The sequence below is a fragment of the Chiloscyllium plagiosum genome, unplaced genomic scaffold (genome assembly GCF_037043375.1).
Source record: "Chiloscyllium plagiosum isolate Xiang-an unplaced genomic scaffold, Cpla_swu_hap1 HiC_scaffold_4, whole genome shotgun sequence".
NCBI classification, from domain to species: domain Eukaryota; kingdom Metazoa; phylum Chordata; class Chondrichthyes; order Orectolobiformes; family Hemiscylliidae; genus Chiloscyllium; species Chiloscyllium plagiosum.
The window spans coordinates 97,878,997-97,898,723 of NW_028270142.1; the positions used below are offsets into that span (position 1 = coordinate 97,878,997).

At 41.5% G+C, this 19,727-nt stretch overlaps 1 protein-coding gene across 3 annotated transcripts in view; it reads left to right on the forward strand.

The window, feature by feature from the left end:
* lrrcc1 (leucine rich repeat and coiled-coil centrosomal protein 1) overlaps nucleotides 1-19,727 on the forward strand; it is a 200,518-nt gene that overhangs the window by 70,135 nt on the left and 110,656 nt on the right. For all 3 annotated transcript variants that reach the window (XM_043688159.2, XM_087986500.1, XM_043688160.2), the window contains one exon: nucleotides 7,972-8,190. In XM_043688159.2, coding sequence (XP_043544094.2) covers nucleotides 7,972-8,190 — 219 coding nt within the window. The remainder of the gene's footprint in view (nucleotides 1-7,971; nucleotides 8,191-19,727) is intronic.

Below are 19,727 nucleotides of genomic sequence, written 5' to 3' on the forward strand. Positions count from 1 at the left end.
GGTCACCACTCAGCCTCAGACGCTTCAGGGAAAACAGCCCCAGCCTATTCAGCCTCTCCCTCTCGCTCCAATCCTCCAACCCTAGCAACATCCTTGTAAATCTTTTCTGAACCCTTTCAAGTTTCGCAACATCTTTCCGATAGGAAGGAGACCAGAATTGTATGCAATATTCCAACAGTGTCCTAACCAATGTCCTGTACAGTCACAACCTGACCTCCCAACTCCTGTACTCAATACTCTGATATAAAGAAAAGCATACCAAACGCCTTCTTCACTATCCTATCTACCTGCGACTCCACTTTTAAGGAGCTATGAGCCTGCACTCCAAGGTCTCTTTGTTCACCAATACTCCCTAGGACCTTACCTTTAAGTGTATAAGTCCTGCTAAGATTTGCTTTCCCAAAATGCAACACCTCGCATTTATCTAAATTAAACTCATTTGACACTTCTCAGCCTACTGGCCCATCTGATCAAGATCCTATTGTAATCTGAGGTAACCTTCTTCGCTATCCACTACACCTCCAATTTTGGTGTCATCAGCAAACTTACTAACTATAACTCTTATGCTGACATCCAAATCATTTCTATAAATGATGAAAAGTAGTGTACCCAGCACCGATCCTGTGGCATCCCACTGGTCACAGGCCTCCAGTCTGAAAAACAATCCTTCACCACCACCCTCTGTCTTCTACCTTTGAGCCAGTTCTGTATCCAAATGGCGAGTCCTTGTATTCCATGAGATCTAATCTTGCTAACTAGGGAGAGAATAGGGCCCCTCAAAGATCAGCAAGGCGGCCTTTATGTGAAGCCGCAGGAGATGGGGGAAATACTGGATGTCTTGAAATGCATAAAAGTGGATGAATCCCCAGGACCTCATCAGGTGTACCTGAGAACTCTGTGGGAAGCTAAGGAAGTGACTGCAGAGCCTCTGACTGAGATATTGCATCATTGATAGTCACAGGTGAGGTGTCGGAAGACTGAAGGTTGGCTAACGTGGTGCCATTGTTTAAGAAAGGTGGTAAGGACAAGCCAGGGAACTATAGATCAGTGAACCTGACATCGGTGATGGGCAAGTTGTTGGAGGGAATGGGGAACCTTGTTGGACGCCTCACTGAGTCCATTTAGATTACCCTAATCAATTGTCTTTGTTACTTCTTCAAAAAAGTCAATCAAGTTTGTGAGACATGATTTCCCATGCATAAATCCATGTTGACTATCCCAAATCAGTCCTGGGCTTTTCAAATGCATGTACGTCCTGTCCCTTAGGATTTCCTCCAACAACTTACCCACCACTGACATCAGCACTTCCTTCTCTGTAATATGGACATTTTTCAAGATGTCACCATCTATTTCCCTACATTCTATATCTTCCATGGCCTTTTCCACAGTAAATAATGATGCAAAATACTCGTTTAGCATCTTCCCCCATCTCTTTTGGCACTTCACAAAGGCCGCCTTGCTGATCTTTGAGGGGCCCTGTTCTCTCCCTAGTTACCTTTTATCCTTAATGTATTTGTAAAAACCCTTTGGATTCTTGTTAACTCCATTTGCCAAAGCCATCTCATGTCCCCTTTTTGCCCTCCTGACTTTTCTCTTAAGTATACTCCTACTGCCTTTATACTGTTCTAAGGATTCACTCGATCTATCCTGTCTATACCTGATGTATGCTACCTTCTTTTTCTTAACCAAATCCTCAATTTCTTTAGTTATCCAGCATTCCCTGTACCTTCCAGCCTTTCCTTTTACCCCAACAGGTATATACTTTCTCTGGACTCTCGTTATCTCATTTAGAGTCAGAGAGTCATAGAGATGTACAGCATGGAAACAAACCCTTTGGTCCAACCCGTCCATGCCGACCAGATATCCCAACCCAATCAAGTCCCACCTGCCAGCACCTGGCCCATATCCCTCCAAACCCTTCCTATTCATATACCCATCCAAATGCCTTTAAATGGTGCAATTGTACCAGCCTCCACCACATCCTCTGGCAGCTCATTCCATACACATACCACCCTCTGCGTGAAAACGTTGCCCCTTAGGTCTCTTTTATATCTTTCCCCGAAACCTCTAGTTCTGGACTCCCCGACCCCAGGGAAAAGACTTTGTCTATTTATCCTATCCATGCCCCTCATAATTTTGTAAACCTCTATAAGGTCACGACTCGGCCTCCGACGCTCCAGGGAAAACAGCCCCAGCCTGTTCAGTCTCTCTCTGTAGCTCAGATCTTCCAACCCTGGCAACATCCTTGTAAATCTTTTCTGAACCTTTTCAAGTTTCACAACATCTTTCTGATAGGAAGGAGACCAGAATTGCACGCAATATTCCGACAGTGGCCTAACCAATGTCCTGTACAGATGCAACATGACCTCCCAACTCCTGTACTCAATACTCTGACCAATAAAGGAAAGCATTAAGACGCCGCCTTCACTGTCCTAAATACCTGCGACTCCACTTTCAAGGAGCTATGAACCTGCACTCCAAGGTCTCTTTGTTCAGCAACATTCCCTAGGACCTTACCATTAAGTGTATAAGTCTTGCTAAGATTTGCTTTCCCAAAATGCAGCACCTCGCATTTATCTGAATTAAACTCCATCAGCCATCTCTCAGCCCATTGGCCCATCTGGTCCAGATCCTTTTGTAATCTGAGGTAACCCTCTTCGCTGTCCACTACACCTCCAATTTTGGTGTCATCTGCAAACTTACTAAGTGTACCTCTTATGCTCGCATCCAAATCATTTACATAAATGACAAAAATTAGAGGGCCCAGCTCCAATCCTTGGTCCACTGGTCACAGGCCTCCAGTCTGAAAAACAACCCTCCACCACCATCCTCTGGCTTCTACCTTTGAGCCAGTTCTGTATCCAAATGGCTAGTTCTCCCTGTATTCCATGCGATCTAACCTTGCTAATCAGTCTCCCATGGGGAACCTTGTCGAACGCCTTACTGAACTCCATATAGATCACATCTACCTCTCTTTGTTACTTCTTCAAAACACTCAATCAAGTTTGTGAGACATGATTTCCATGCACAAAGTCATGTTGACTATCCCGAATCAGTCCTCGCCTTTCCAAATACATGTACATCCTGTTCCTCAGGATTCCCTCCAACAACTTGCCCACTACCGAGGTCAGGCTCACCGGTCTATTGTTCCTGGCTTGTCTTTACTGCCCTTCTTAAACAGTGGCACTATGTTAGCCAACCTCCAGTCTTTCGGCACCTCACCTGTGACTATCGATGATTCAAATATCTCAGCAAGTGATCCAGCAATCACTTCTCTAGCTTCCCACAGAGTTCTCAGGTACACCTGATCAGGTCCTGGGGATTTATCCACCTTTATGCGTTTCAAGACATCCTCCTCTGTAATCTGGACATTTTGCAAGATGTCACCATCTATTTCCCTACAGTCTATATCTTCCATATCCTTTTCCACAGTAAATACTGATGCAAAATATTCATTTAGTATCTCCCCCATTTTCTTCGGCTTCACACAAAGGCTGCCTTGCTGATCTTTGAGGGGCCCTATTCTCTCCCTAGTTACCCTTTTGTCCTTAATATATTTGTAAAACCCCTTTGGATTCTTCTTAATTCTATTTGCCAAAGCTATCTCCTGTCCCCGTTTGCCTTCCTGATTTCCCTCCTAAGTATACTCCTACTTCCTTTATACTCTTCTAAGGATTCACTCGATCTATCCTGTCTATACTTGACATATGCTTCCTTCTTTTTCTTAACCAAACCCTCAGTTTCTTTAGTCATCCAGCATTCCCTATACCTACCAGCCTCCCTTTCACCCTGACCGGAATATACTTTCTCTGGATTCTTGTTATCTCATTTCTGAAGACTTCCCATTTTCCAGCCGTCCCTTTACCTGCAAAGATCTGCCTCCAATCTACTTTCAAAAGTTCTTGCCTAATACCATCAAAATTGGCCTTTCTCCAATTTAGAACTTCAACTTTTAGATCTGGTCTATTCTTTTCCATCACTATTTTAAAACGAATAGATCTATGGTCGCTAGCCCCAAAGTGTTCCCCCACTGACACCTCAGTCACCTGCCCTGCCTTATTTCCCAAGAGTAGATCAAGTTTTGCACCTTTTCTAGTAGGTACATCCACATACTGAATCAGAAAATTGTCTTGTACGCACTTAAGAAATTCCTCTCCATCTAAACCTTTAACACTATGGCAGTCCCAGTCAATGTTTGGGAAGTTAAAATCCCCTACCATAACTACCCTATTATTCTTACAGATAGCTGCTATCTTCTTACAAGTTTGTTTCTCAATTTCCCTCTGACTATTGGGGGGTCTATAATACAATCCCAATAATGTGATCATCCCTTTCATATTTCTCAGTTCCACCCAAATAACTTCCCTGGATGTATTACTGGGAATATCCTCCCTCAGCACAGCTGTATGCTATCCCTTATCAAAAATGCCACTTCCCCCTCCTCTCTTGCCTCCCTTTCTATCCTTCCTGTAGCATTTGTATTCTGAATCCTTCTCCATACGCCAGCTCCTCAGCCATGCATTCATCTGCTCTATCCTCCTGTTCCTGCCCTCACGAGCTCTAACACTGGGAGCAATCCAGATATTACTACCCTTGAGGACCTCCTTTTTAAATTTCTGCCTAAATCTCTGATCTCCCTTCAGAATCCCAACCTTTTCCCTTCCAATGTTGTTGGTTTCAATGTGAACAATGACCTCCTGCTGGTCCCTCTCCCCCGTGAGAACATTCTGCACCCTCTCTGAGACATCCTTGATCCTGGCACCAGGTAAACAACACACCATTCTGCTTTTTCTCTGCTGGCCACAGAAACATCTGTCTGAACCTCTGACTACAGAATCCCCTAACACAATTGATCTCTTGGAAGCCGACGTACCCCTCGTTGCATTAGAGCCAGTCTCAATACCAAAAGCTTGGCTGTTTGTGCTACGTTCCCCTGAGAATCCAACACCCCTTACATTTTCCAAAACAGCATACCTGTTTGACATGGGTATATCCACAAAAGACTCCTGCACTAGCTGCCTACCTCTCTTACCCTTCCTGGAGTTAACCCACCTATATGACTGTATCTGAGACTTCCCCCCTTCTTATAACTGCCATTCATCACACATTGTTGCAAATTCCTCATCGCTTCTATCTGTCTCTCCAACCGATCCACTCGATCTGATAAGATTTGTATGCAACAGCATTTATGGCAGATATAATCCGCAGTAACCCTTAAACTCTCTTTAAACTCTCACATCTGACAAGAAGTACACATCACTGCAAAGGCCATTTTTGCTCCTTCACAATCTAAAGACCCAGAAAATAACACCGTCTTATTCCTCTACAAACACTGACCCAGGTTAAATTAATGGCTATGGCTTATATTTTAAGTTTAATCAAGAGACTTATCTCCAAAAACATATAATCAAGAAAGAATCCATTATACTCACTACTGTAGCCTTTCTCTTGGATAGACTTAAAACAACAATTAACTTATCTGATTCTGTGCTGTGAACTTCGCCCAACAGTTCCTCCAAGTTTAGTTGTGAATTTCACTGTTTGTTAATTTTCCCAGATGCACTCCGATGTCCAGCGATACACAAATTTTCTGATGGCTTCCCATTTTCCAGCCGTCCCTTTACATGCAAATATCTGCCCCCAATCAGCTTTCAAAGGTTCTTGCCTAATACCGTCAAAATTGGCCTTCCTCAACTTTTAGATCTGGTCTATCCTTTTCCATCACTATTTTAAAACTAATAGAATTATGGTCACTAGCCCAAAGTGTTCCCCCACTGACACCTCAGTCACATGCCCTGCCTTATTTCCCAAAAGTAGGTCAAGTTTTGCACCTTCTCTCGTTGGTACATCCACATACTGAACCAGAAAATTTTCTTATACACACTTAACAAATTCCTCTCCTTGTAAATCCTTAACGCTATGTCAGTCCCAGCCTATGTTTGAAAAGTTAAAATCCCCTACCATAACTACCCTATTATTCTTACAAATAATTGAGATCTGCTTACAAATTTGTTTCTAAGTTTCCCTCTGATTATTAGGGTGGTCTATAATATAATCCCAATGAGGTGATCATCTCTTTCTTGTTTCTCAGTTCCACCCAAATAACTTTCTTGGATGTATTTCCAGGAATATCCTCCTTCAGTACAGCTGTAATGCTGCCCCTCATCAAAAATGACACCCCCTCTCTATGTCCTATAACTGGATTGGAAATGTGACAGGAGGGTTCCTACAGGTGTGCATATATTAGATGCCATTGTCTGTGATTGTGAGGTGTAAGGGAGTCCAGTGTCCTTTGAGCGAGTCCTGAGATAGCTGGATTCCAACATATAGGTTGTTTAGAGCAAGCAGCAAGCTGAATCCACCAGGTACTCATTCTGCTTTTGTCAAATTTTTACTTTGTCTCTTTTTTTTGGTGAATTTGGTAAGATGGGAGGCTGAACATTAATGAAGTGTGTCGGCATTGATCCCTATCAGTTTGTATCTCACTATGCCTACTGTGAATTCCACATTTGTGAACCAAAACTTAACATACCTCATCACTTAGGTCTTAATCTGGAGATTATTATCATTTTTGTTCTGCTTTTAAATTTATCGTCTAGCTCTTTAGTCTTTAGCAGAACCTCTCCTTGATCCATCTATATTGTTGGACCATGAGACTTAGATCTTTCCCCTCTACTCCAAATTCCTCTCCAGCCCAGACCTGAAATCCTGGACCTGTGCAGCAGGGAGCCAACGCAACCTTCAGGACTTTTGATCATGGCCACAGAGAACCGTGTCTATTCCCCTGACTGTACTGTCACGCATTATAACTACATTTCTCTCTTCTTCCCCCTCCTGAATGGCTCTCTGTACCCCAGTGCTGTGATCAGTTTGCTCACCCTCCCTACAGCCCCAACTCTTGTCCACACAGGGAGCAAGAATCTCAAACCTGTTAGATAGGCTTAAGCGCTGAGGCTCTTTTGTCTCCTGCATCTCGCTGTCTTCCTCACTGGGAGTCACACCTTCCTGTCCCTGACCTCTGACTTGGGCTTGAGGGAGTTAATCAAAGGGGTGCGACTACCTCATGAAACACAGCATCCAGCTAACCCTTCCATCTCCCTGATGACTCCAGCTCATCAACTTTTTAAAAAAATCTTAAAGACTCCAACTCTGAGCTGGAGTTCCTCGAGCAACTAACACTTGCTGCAGATGCAGGCAGTCTGAATGACAATAGTGTCCACCAGCTCCCACATCATGCAGGTACAACTAATTGCCTGGTCCTGCATCTCTCTTTTATTTATGTAGGCCTTATTTTGTTTTAAAAAAATTCCCACTTCTCTTTCAGTGTGTAATTTTAAATATTTCTCCACCTACCTTCAATTTGAGAGCAACCTTTAATAGCTATTCAAATTACCAGTTATTACCAACCAATAAGTTATAGATTTTTTCTGTGATGTCACTCCTTGTTTTGTTCTGGACCCCCAATTCTGGGCATCAATTTTTGCTGTTTAACAAGACCTACAACTATGAGCCAAATAAGCCAGAAAAAGGCACCACTTCCCTTTTGCATAATTTCCATGCTGCATCTAAAGTTCCCAAACTATCTCCTCAATCAGGATGTAACTCACTCCAGCTGTGATCTCTCCTTCCTGACCATTTAAAGCTTACTGGTCAAAGAAATACTTCCTACGTTGAAGAGATGCATTGTTGTTTAATTTTATGTGGTTTATAAAATTTTCCTAGTATATATGATTATGATAAATTTTGGAAATCACATGATTTTCAAACGAAATTACTTCAAAATTTTCACTTGGAACATCTTGCAAGAATTTTACAGCCTTATGAGCATATTAATTATTGTGGTCCTGTAAATAGTACAATTTCATAAATACATTTTTAAAATTTAATGTAAAAGCTAAAATATTACATCAAAATGTCACTGTGATAGCTGATCATTTCAAACACTTTTTACATCCCTTTTAAATAAAATAGGTTTCAGGGGTACCACCCGTGATCACACCAAGGATTGATCAGGTTCTTGCTCAATATCGCCTTCGTTCTACAGTAACTCATCCTGCAGCACCAATGTTTGTCACAGACTCCAATTCATCACTGGAAGTGGAGCAATATAGGAATCACAACACTGTCAACATATTCAATGAAATAAGAATAAAGAAACTGGAAAAACAGATTTCTCAGCTATTGCAGCAGGTGATTGTTGTAAAGGAATTACCTTTAAAATAAATTTCTTTGATTAGCCATATTTAGTATTTTTGTGCAATACATGTTGCCTTATAAGTCAATTCTTTTATGACAAAGTATATTTGCACTATTACAATTATGTATGCTAATTTATAATTATTTCTGTAGATGCCTTAAATTCAGCATCCATGCATATAGAAAGGATGTTGCTGAAAAAGAGATGAGCAGTCCTAGCTTTGCATATTACACTCATCAGGATAGAATTGCAAGAGTACCAAATCTCAAAGGGAACAACCATTTAAACTCTATGAGAAAGGTCATGATTGATTGGCAAGCAGATTCTTGACTAGTAAAGACATTGCCATGGAGAATACACTACTTAACTAACCAGGTTTTTAAAATCAAGCCAGACAAGTTGATGCTGATTGATAAAGGCATTGCTATGGAGAATGTACCAGGGAACAGCTATTCCTCAAACTTTAGTTGAAATGTTCTTGCTTTAGTATTCTTGTGAATCTCTTTTTCAGCAATGCTCTTATTCTTTACTATTAAGTGATAGTAATGTAAAGTATTGTTTGGGGATAATTTATAACTATCTTGTTCATTTATGTGAGATTTTACAGTGAACATGCATAACAAATCTTGTTTTACAGAATCATCCCCGTTCAGCAAGGTGTTTTGGTTATCTCAGTTGGCTGGGCAGTTGGTTTGTGATGCAGAGTGATGCCAACAGCATGTGTTCAATTCCTGTATCAGCTGAGGTTACCATGTCAGACTGTCCTTCTCTATCTCTCCCCTTGCCTGAGGCATGGTGACCCTCCATTAAACAACCACCAGTTGCCTCTCTAATGAGACAGCAGCCCTAAGGTCCAGTGGCAACTTTATTTACTTACATGTATGGGAAAAATGTAAATATTGAAGTAATTGCTGCTACCTCAGTTTGGGGCACACAGCATTCATTGTGTCCCTTTTAGATCAAATTCTCCGGTTAGTGTGTTTTGACCAATCTTTTCACCCTCTCTTTTTCCTCCACTTAGTCTAATTCACCTCAGTAGCACTTCAACTAGCCGTGCATGCTGATTTATAAATAAATCAGAAATTTAAATTCACTCAGAAGTATGGTATTCTCCAATCCAAGACATATTGCGATGATGTATATAACTCCTTGCATTTTCTGACATTTGAAAATGTGCTTCAAAAAAAAAGGTATCTTTGTTTTTTTGCAACAGTGATGGATTCCATTGTATTAGCAACAAGTAAAGACTGAACATTATACATGGGATTTCTGTGTTCAGCTTCCCAATTAGAAGTACTTAGTTTGCATTTAGTTGCAGTGCCGCTATGTGCTGGATGTTACAGGGCACTGTATTTTCTTTTACCCCTGTACCCTCCCATCAAAACCAAAATATCAGTCATCAGCTTGCCAACCCACAGTGTAGCTGCTGCACAGTAACATTGAGTAATGATCACCTTTTAATTGAGTTAGAGAGGACTTTCTGACCAGCAACTTAGTTGTCCATAGCACCAGGATTTATATGGGCAGTTCTTAAGAGGTAGTGATAGAAGTTCTCAATGGTAAGTCTGGAATTTTGGCTGAGACTACTGAGCACATGCTCGGAAGGATGCATGGAGGTGGATAGAAGTTTAAATTATTAGGGGGGCCTGATGATGTATGATTTTGGGGGAGAGACGTGCCTCTATTAGATACAGGTCCAAAGTGGGATGTGACATCTCCTTGTTTCCAAACAGCAACTCTGCACAGTGAAAGCTGCTATTGCCTCCACCTTCCTCTGCTGCTCATACAATGGCAGTGACGGCAGACTATTGCCCTTCATTGAACATTAATTGTTAACTGTAGACCTTGACAGGCCTAAAGGCAGGTGGGCTTCCTGAAATAACTGCATAAAGACCAGTATCCTGCCACCAAGTCATTTATTTACATGTGCACTGTACTGCCAGCTGAAAACCAGTCCCTAGACTGAGGAGACCTTCTGCATACCCTGCTTTTTTTTATTTTATGGAACCATATAAATACAAACGGTTGGCAATAAAGAAAAAGCAGAAGTTCACACCAAAAAACACTATTTATAGGGGAAGGGGCAGCAAGACCAAACCCCACCATTCAATCAGTTAACAGGGAAATGAGGGCAAACCTCAAATCCCATCTTAAGTCATCAAAACGGAAACAGTAACAAACACAGACAAGACAGTCCAATCCAATGAAAAAGCCAAGACTTACTGATTTGGCCCAAGTTAACCACCCCAATCAAGGATCTCAGTAAGTGAGATCTACCTGACCACGGTTCCAATCGCTACACTGTCTGATGCCTTTTCACTCATCATAATATGGAAGACAGGCCAAGAAGGCCATCCACTTTGTTTTACATATCTCTCACCTTCAAATATGCTCATATAGTGGGACTGTAATCCAGCCTGAAGCCTTTCAAATCTCTGATCTATTTCATATCCCACAGTCAAACAAACCATGGGAAGCTTTTACAATTCACTATTTGTCTTTACACTGTTTGGTAAATATTTCATTTGATTCTGCTAACATCGAAAATGTTAGGTGTTTGGGTGCTGCTGAGCAGAGTACTGTGTATAAACATTTGCCTGACTAGACCTTTTCATATTTGTAATGTGATGTCGGAGTAGCTGACAAACCCAGCATTTACTGCTCATCCTTAAATGCCCTTGAAAAGGTAATGATGAACTGCCTTGTTAGCCCACTGCTGTCCATTGGTGTCAGTGGTTCCTAGTGCTGTTGTAATTGAACTGATAGCTGTCATATAACTGTGTCTTGTTGATTATGACAAATAACTACCCAGAATTACAACTGAATTTTTCCTGCAGTCAAATTTTATTTTCAAAATGCAGTATCAGATATGATTCTTTGAGAGATGCAGCAACACTTTTAAAATGTTCACGTATACAACTTGATAGGTGTAAGTGCTCTTTCTCAATTATGTGAAGACAAGTCTACAATGGTATAGCATAACATTAACATTACTGAACTAGAAACAGCCAACAGATTATCTGTTTGTTATCATTTGATAGATTTGTTAAAGGTTGTAGTGCACACACTGGACATCTCAAAGCACTTTGGAGACAGTGGCAATCAAATCTTACAACAGCAGCTGAGGGAATTTAACTTCCACTCATTAACCAATCTGGAATGAAATGCTGGCTTCATTAATAATGATTGTGAAATTAGCCAATTGTTGTAAATAACCATCTGATTCACTGACTTCGAGCCCTATCTGGTCGAGCCTATGCACACCTGTATGCCACAGCCGTATAGCTGGCTTTTAACTGCTATCTTTGCTTAAAAAAAGTTTTTTAAAATTTGAACATAAGGTAGATGCTGGGATTCGTATGATCTAAGGTGGAGTTTATCTGAGTGGGTAGTTTTATAATTGCAGATCACTCTGTGTAGTTTTTTGAGAGGAAAATATAAGGTGCTTACACTTCGATCAATGATAGCCATTTCTACTCCACAATGCATAGACCCTGCACCCAGAAAGATGCTGTAGGTATCAGGTTGTAAGCAGTTTTGCTGTAAATTATCCTTTACTTTAAAGATGAATGGAAGTTGGGATCAAAGATAACTAATCAGCTTTGGAGAAGATAAAGTCATTTTGATATCAGATTACAGGCTTCCCAATAAACCCAGGAATATCTTGTACTGGAATTGCACGTTTGTCTTGAGTGTTCTACAGCCAATTGAGTGGTAGACAGCCAGTCTGCAAAACAGTCAGGTATGCACCTGAAGCAATATAAGTACTGACTCTTGTTTGCCACGCATTCAGTAGCAGCTTGAGCTATAACTGAAGACCAAGCTGATGAAGAGTTAATGGAAGGTTCATCTAGCCAGAGGAGGAAATCTATAGTACAACAGTGAGAATACTTTTTGGATTAGAAGTTGCCCATCTCGGAAAGTTAAAAGGAAGCAACCCATTAGTAGCTGGGACAAACTGTGAACTGTTTGGCCACAGAATTACAGTTGTTGTTGCAAGCCATGATAACTACGAGGGAGCTGTTTCATTCTATCATTTAAAGTATAAGTTGCCTACAAAAGAAAGTTGTGCTTAATCCACAGTTTTTGGTACAGTTAAAGCATGTAAACATGACATTTTGATTTGTCATTTCTTTCAGTTTACCAGAAGTTTAAATTTCTCTGAGAGTCATAGAGATGTGCAGCACAGAAACAGATCCTTCGGTCCAACTCGTCCATGCCGACCAGATATCCCAACCCAATCTAGTCCCATGTGTTTGGGTCTCTGTCATACATTGTTGCCAGAAGATCCTGTGACCCATTTAACAATAGTTTAAGTCAAACGTCACTGTTTACATAGAAGCTCTTAACAAGGGACTTTTTTTCCATTCATTCCTGGTATGTGGGCATCTGTGGTTAGGCCAGCATTTATTGTGCTTGCTATTCCCTAGTTGCTCTTGAGAAGGTGGTGGAGAGCTGCCTTCTTAAACCACCGTGGTCCATGAGCTATAGATAGACCCAAAATGCTACTAGGGATGGAATTCCAGGACTTCGACTAAGTGGCAGTGAAGGAATGGCAATATATTTCCAAGTCACAATGGTGAGGGGAACTTGCAGGTGTTGGTATCTCATGTATCAGCTGCCTTTAACCTTCCAGATGGAATTGGTCCTGGCTTTGGAATATGCTATCTAAGGATCTTTGTATTTTTGCATTGCTTCCTATAGATAATATACCCCACCTGCTGCTAAACATGGGTAGTGGAGAGAGTGGATGCTTGTGGATATGGTGACAATCAAGTGGGCTGCTTTGTCACGGGACGGTGTCAAAGTTCTTCTGTGCTGTTGGAGCTGTACTCATCCAGACAATGGAGGAGTATTACATCACAATCCTGACACGTGCCTTGTAAATGGGTACAGGCTTCAGGGAGTCAGGAGGTGGTTACTTGCTGCAGTATATCTCTGACCTGCTCTTGTGGCCAATGTAATTTTACAGAGATTCCAGTTTCTGGTCAATGGTAATCTCTGGAATATTGATAGTGGGGCATTCATTGACGATAACACCATTGAATGTCAAAGAGCAGTGAATAGATTGCATATTATTAGAGATGGTCATTAAGTGATGTGAATGTTACTTGCCACTTCTCAGCTAAAGAGCTGGACAGTATCCAGCCTTGTTGTGTTTTGACATGGATTGCTTCACTATCTGAGAGGTTGTGAATCATGCAGAACTGTGTAAAATCAGCAGTGAATATTCCTACTTCTGACCTTACAATGGATGAAAGGTCACTAATGAAGCAGCTGAAGCTGGTTGGGCCTAGGACACTACACTGAACTCCTGCAGGGATATCCTGGAGCTGAGATGACTGACCTCAAGCAACCACAATCACCTTCCTACATGCTAGGTATGATTCAACAAACAAAGTTACCCCCGATTCTCATTGGCTCCAGTTTTGTTGGGTTCCTTGATGCCACACTGTCAAATGCAGTCTTGATAACAAGGGCTATCCTTGGAATTCAGCTCCTTTGTTCATGTTTGAACCAAGACGGTAAAAGGTCAGGAGTTGAGTGGCCTTAGCAGAATCCAAACTGAGTATCACTGAGCAGGTTATTGCTAAACAGGTTTTGCTTGATAGCACCGTTGGTGATGTCTTCCATCACTTTACTGATGATCGAGAGTGGACTGATGGAACGGTAATTTGCCCTTTTGTGTACAGGACATACCTAGGCAATTTTCTATGTTGTCTAGGAGATGCTAGTTTTGCTGCCCTTTGTAACAGCTTGGCTGGGTATGCTGCAAGTTCTGGAGTACAAGTCTTCAGCATTATTGCCAGAATGTCGTCACGGCCCATAGCTTTTGCAGTGTCGAGTGCATCAACCATTTCTACATATCAGTCTAATTGGCTGAAGGATGGCATTTGTGATGCTGGGGAGCTCTGGAAGAGGCTGAGATGGATTATCCACACTGCCCTACTGGCTGAAGATTGTTGCAAATGCTTCAACCTTATATTTTGCACTGGTGTGCTAGGATTTCCCATCATTGAGGATGAGGATAGTTATGGCGTCTCTTCATGACTAGATGTGGAAAGACTGCAGAGCTTAGATCTAATCTGCTTGTGGAATCACTTAGTTCTGGTTATCATTTGCTGTTTATGCTGTGTCATGGACTAGGCCAGATGACTCAAAACATTCTTAAGTAGGCAGCCCAGACCATAACTTTGCAATTTGTTTCAGTAAGTGTACAGTGAAAATTACCCAGATTAAGTTGGCGAGGTTGACTACCAGGTTTAAGACAGACAAAAATTTTTTTCACAAAATTACACAATGAAACACGAAGAGCAGAATAAAGAACCCCTACAAAACTCAGTCTATCCAAACTAGACTTAAGTATGCTGTTCCAAATATACGCAACAGCCCCAATAAACAAACCCCCTTTAAAACACAGTACAAAAATGGGTCAGATGCTTACAGGCTGAAGTTAGAAGGACAGAAGAGAGAGTTTCCACACAGCTCACTGTTGAACTCCCAACCAGTACTGGACTGAATTAAGCTGAGCGAGAGAGCTGACCACTCCCCTTTACACAAGTCACTTCTAAAACCTGACTACTTTGGCCTGAAGTCTCATCTGTTTACATATAAACAAAAAGGCCTCTCCATACCCTTTAATCTCTGTACCAAACTAGACTGATCGGAGGGCGACCTGTTTTATTACCCCTCTGAAAAAAAGTTAAGGACGGAGTATCCTTGAGCCAAGGAACAACTTTTAGGAAAAAAAAGGGACTAGCTTTGTGACACCTTCCCCCCCCCGCCACCTTAAAAAAAGAACCATCAATACAAAAAGATGGCTTCATTTTTAACCCTTCAAAAACTCGGTTAGTAGTCAAAACACACATATACACTATACTAGCTATAAACATTTCAAACATGCACAACCACAAGCAAATTCAGGCTGCAGTATACCCACCACCGAACGCCTCCATGTCGTCAGTCGAGTCTCGCATCGGCAATCACATTTTTGCAACCTGTCACATGTACAATTGTCAAATTGAATGGCTGCAACAACAAGCTCCATCTAAACAGTCTGGCATTTTTGTCCTTAACTTTTTCCACAAATGTCAATGGGTTATGATCACTGTATGCGATTGTCTCAGATGCATTGCTGGTAATATCGACATTGAAATGTTGTAAGGTCAACACCAAGCTTAAAGTCTCTTTCTCGCCTGTTAATTATTTCTGTTGATGAACATTTGCCTTCCTGGAAAAATACCCGATGGGTTTTTCTATCCCTTTGTCATCCTCCTGCAGGAGTACTGCACTAACACCCACATTACTGGCATCGATGGCCACCTTGAAAGGCTTTGTGTAATCAAGTGTGGCTATTACTGGGGCAGTAGTTTACACAGCTTTTAGGCTGTTCACTAAAGCTTTTGCCCTTTTTTAACAATTCAGTGAGTTGTTTGGCATAAACTTTCGGTAAAAGTCACTCAAACCCAGGAACCGCAGTACTGCTTTTTTCCGTTGATGGTTGGTGTGGGAAATTCCCCATTTACTTTTGTTTTTGCATCTTGTGGGGCCATTTGTCCATGTCCAATAACATGACTCAGAACGGTGATTTGGCCTTTGGCAAATGCATTTTTAGCTCAGGTTACCACCAAGCCTGCCTTCCGAAGTCGATCGAACAAGTCCAATTAATGCTGTAAATGTTCCTTCCATGAGTGACTAAAAATCACCAGGTCATCCGTGTACACCACACAGTTGGGTAATCAGGCATTGACCTTATTAGTCTGTCTCTGAAATGTGGCTGGAGCGTTTTTCATACCAAATGGCATGACTTTGAACTCATATAAGGGGTAAAAACAATGACTGAAGATGCGCTTTTGCCCGAAACGTCGATTTCGCTGCTCCTTGGATGCTGCCTGAACTGCTGTGCTCTTCCAGCATCACTAATCCAGAATTTGAACTGATATAGTCAATTTGCCTTTGTTCTCTCTGACAGAGGTACTTGCCAGTAGCCTCTGAGCAAGTCCAACTTAGAAATGAAAGTTGCTAGTCCCACTTTTTCGACAGAGCCCTCCAACCGTGAAATTGGATATGCATCACTCTTTGTAATGGTGTTGACTTTGAGATGGTCCATGCATAACCGTTGAGTACCATCTGGACTTTGGCCCCATGACTATGGGTGAGCTCCAGTCACTGTAACTCACTTTGCTTATGCCATCTTGGAGCATCCACTCTATCTCCTTATGAGCCTGTGCCAACTTTAGAGGGTTATGCCTGTAAGGATGTTGCTTATTGGAAACAGCATCTCCTATATCTATATCATGCACAATTAGGTTAGTATTTCCCAGCTTATTTTCGCATATCTCCCCATGTGATAGTTATAACTCTTTCAGGTAATTTCGATTTTCTTGTGGAAGGTACCTCATAAATTTATCCCAATTCTTGACAACTTCCTCAATGTTCAATTTGGTTTGAGGAATGTCCAATTCAGAATCCTCTGAACTTGGTTCTTCCTTCTGTGCTGTGATAATTAACATCGTCTCCTCTTGCTTTCCTTCCTTATCAAAATACTTTTGAGCATATTCACATGACACACTCTGTGAGATTTCTTCCTGTCTGGAGTCCTTATCAAGTAGTTCACCTCATTCAATTTCCTCTTGATTTGATAAGGTCCACTAACCCTTTCTTTTAAGGGTTCACCTATTACTGGAAGTAACACCAATACTTTATCCCCAGTTGCAAAATTGTGATTTTTTTTAAATCCTCTTCCTGTTTCATTGTATGCTGTGATACTTCTAAATGCTGTCTAGCCAACTCTTCAGCTCTGTTTAGTTGTTCTGTAAAATTTGACACATAGTCCAAATGGGTAGTCTCTGAATTCTGACATATTAATTTCTCCTTAATCAGTTTTAACGGTCCTCTTACTTCATGCCCAAAAAATAATTCAAGCGGACTGAATTTAGTCGATTCCTTCGGTGCATCTCTGATCACAAAATCGCAAAACGGAACTCCGTTGTCCCAATCATCTGGATAATCCTGACCATTATCCTGCAACATGGTCTTTAGTGTTTGATGCCATCTCTCTAGCGTTCCCTGCGATTCCGGATAGTACGCTGTAGATTTGCATTGTTTATTCCAAGTTATCCATAACCTCTTTGAATAGTTTAGATCTGATGTTTGATCCTTGATCTGACTGGATCACTATTGGCAGTCCATCTCTAGTTTAAAAAAATTTAAGTAATTCTACTACAACCCTTTTTGCTGTGATGTTGCTTATAGGGATTGCATCTGGAAATCTAGTCGACACATCCATTATTATTGATAAATACTTATTCGCACTTTTTGTTTGAGGTATGGGACATATGCAATCAATCAAGACTTGTGTAAAAGGTTCCTCAGATAGAGTTGTAGAGATGCATAGCATGGAAACAGACCCTTCAGTCCAACCCGTCCATGCCGACCAGATATCCCAATCCAATCTAGTACCACCTGCCAGCACCCGGCCCATATCCCTCCAACCCCTTCCTATTCATATACACATCCAAATGCCTCTTAAATGTTGCAATTGTACCAGCCTCCACCACTTCCTCTGGCAGCTCATTCCATACATGTACCACCCTCTGTGTGAAAATGTTGCCCTTATGTCTCTTTTATATCTTTCACCCCTCACCCTAAACCTATGCCTTCTAGTTCTGGACTCCCTGACCCTAGGGAAAAGACTTATCCATGCCCCTCATAATTTTGTAAACCTCTATAAGATCAGTCCTCACCCTCCGCCGCTCCAGGGAAAACAGCCTCAGCCTGTTCAGCTCTCCCTATAGCTCAAATCCTCCAACCCTGGCAACATCCTTGTAACTCTTTTCTGAACCCTTTCAAGTTTCACAACAACTTTCCGATAGGGAGGAGACCAGAATTGCACGCAATATTCCAACATTGGCCTAACCAATGTCCTGTACAGCCGCCAAATGACTTCCCAACTCCTGTACTCAATACTCTGACCAATAAAGGAAAGCATGCCAAATGCATTCTTCACTATCCTATTTACCTGCAACTCCACTTTCAAGGAGCTATGAACCTGCACTCCAAGGTCTCTTTGTTCTGCAACACTCCCTACCATTAAGTGTATAAATCCTGCTAAGATTTGCTTTCCCAAAATGCAATACCTCGCATTTATCTGAATTAAACTCCATCTGCCACTTCTCAGCCCATTGGCCCATCTGGTCAAGATCCTGTTGTAATCTGAGGTAACTTTCTTCGCTGTCCACTACACCTCCAATTTTGTTGTCATCAGCAAACTTACTAACTGTACTTCTTACGCTCGCATCCAAATCATTTATGTAAATGACAAAAAGTAGAGGACCCAGTAGATCACTCCACTGGTCACAGGCCCCCAGTCTGAGAAACAACCCTCCACCACCATCCTCTGTCTTCTACCTTTGAGCCAGTTCTGTATCCAAATGGCTAGTTCTCCCTGTATTCCGTGAGATTTAACCTTGCTAATCAGTCTCCCATGGGGAACCATGTCGAACGCCTTACTGAAGCCCATATGGATCATATCTACCGCTCTGCCCTCATCAATCCTCTTTGTTACTTCTTCAAAAAACTCAGTCAAGTTTATGAAATATGATTAATGCTGGAATAGGTCTTAAAGGTGCAGGTTTTATTACTGCCTGTGCTTTTCCGATTAGCTGACATGTATGACATGTCTGGTAAAATTCAACTACGTCCTTGTGTAGTGCAGGCCAGTAAAAATATCTTTGTATTTTAGCCTGTGTTTTACTCACCCGTAAATCACCTCCAAGTGGTAGCTCTCGCGCCACTGTCAGCACTTCCTTTCTATACCCTACTAGTAAAACAATTTGTTGAATATCTGCCCATTTCTCATCTGCTTGAATGTGTTTTGGTCTCCATTTTCTCATTAAGGAATCATTTGTTAAGTAGTAACGTGTTCACTTTCCTTCTCTGTAAATGCCTTTTGATCCCTTCTGTTTCATCTTGTGCTTCTGATCTTGTGACCACACAAACGGGGAAAATTCCTGGAAAAACATTCTTCCTGTCTTCAGTTGCCTGCGTCTCCCCTGGCTTTTCAACTAAAGTAGACAGCACGCCTATCTGTTATTTCAGCTATATCATTTACGAGGACAAACTGTATTCCTGGATCTGAGAGTTTGTCAAGTACTCCTACCACAAATTCTCCACTCTTCTCTGGACTCTCTAACCTCACTTTACATAATTGAGCGCTTTTTGTCTCACCATGAATTCCTGTTACCAGTACCTTTTCTGGCAATAGTCCCTCAGGAGTACATATCTCCTTATTGTTCAACATTACCAGCTGAGAGGATCCTGTGTCCCCTAATATTGTAACCTCCTTACCTACTGCTCCTGGCTGATATGAATAAACTTTACCCTTCCATGTATATTTTTTAAGCAGATCTGGCACCTCCTCCTTAATCAACCTCTGATCATCTTGTATATTCTGAGGCAGTTGTCTAACTCCTTTTGTGCTTTTTGTTACTAGTCCAATAAAACTTCCAGGCCTGTCTGGTTTTCCTAA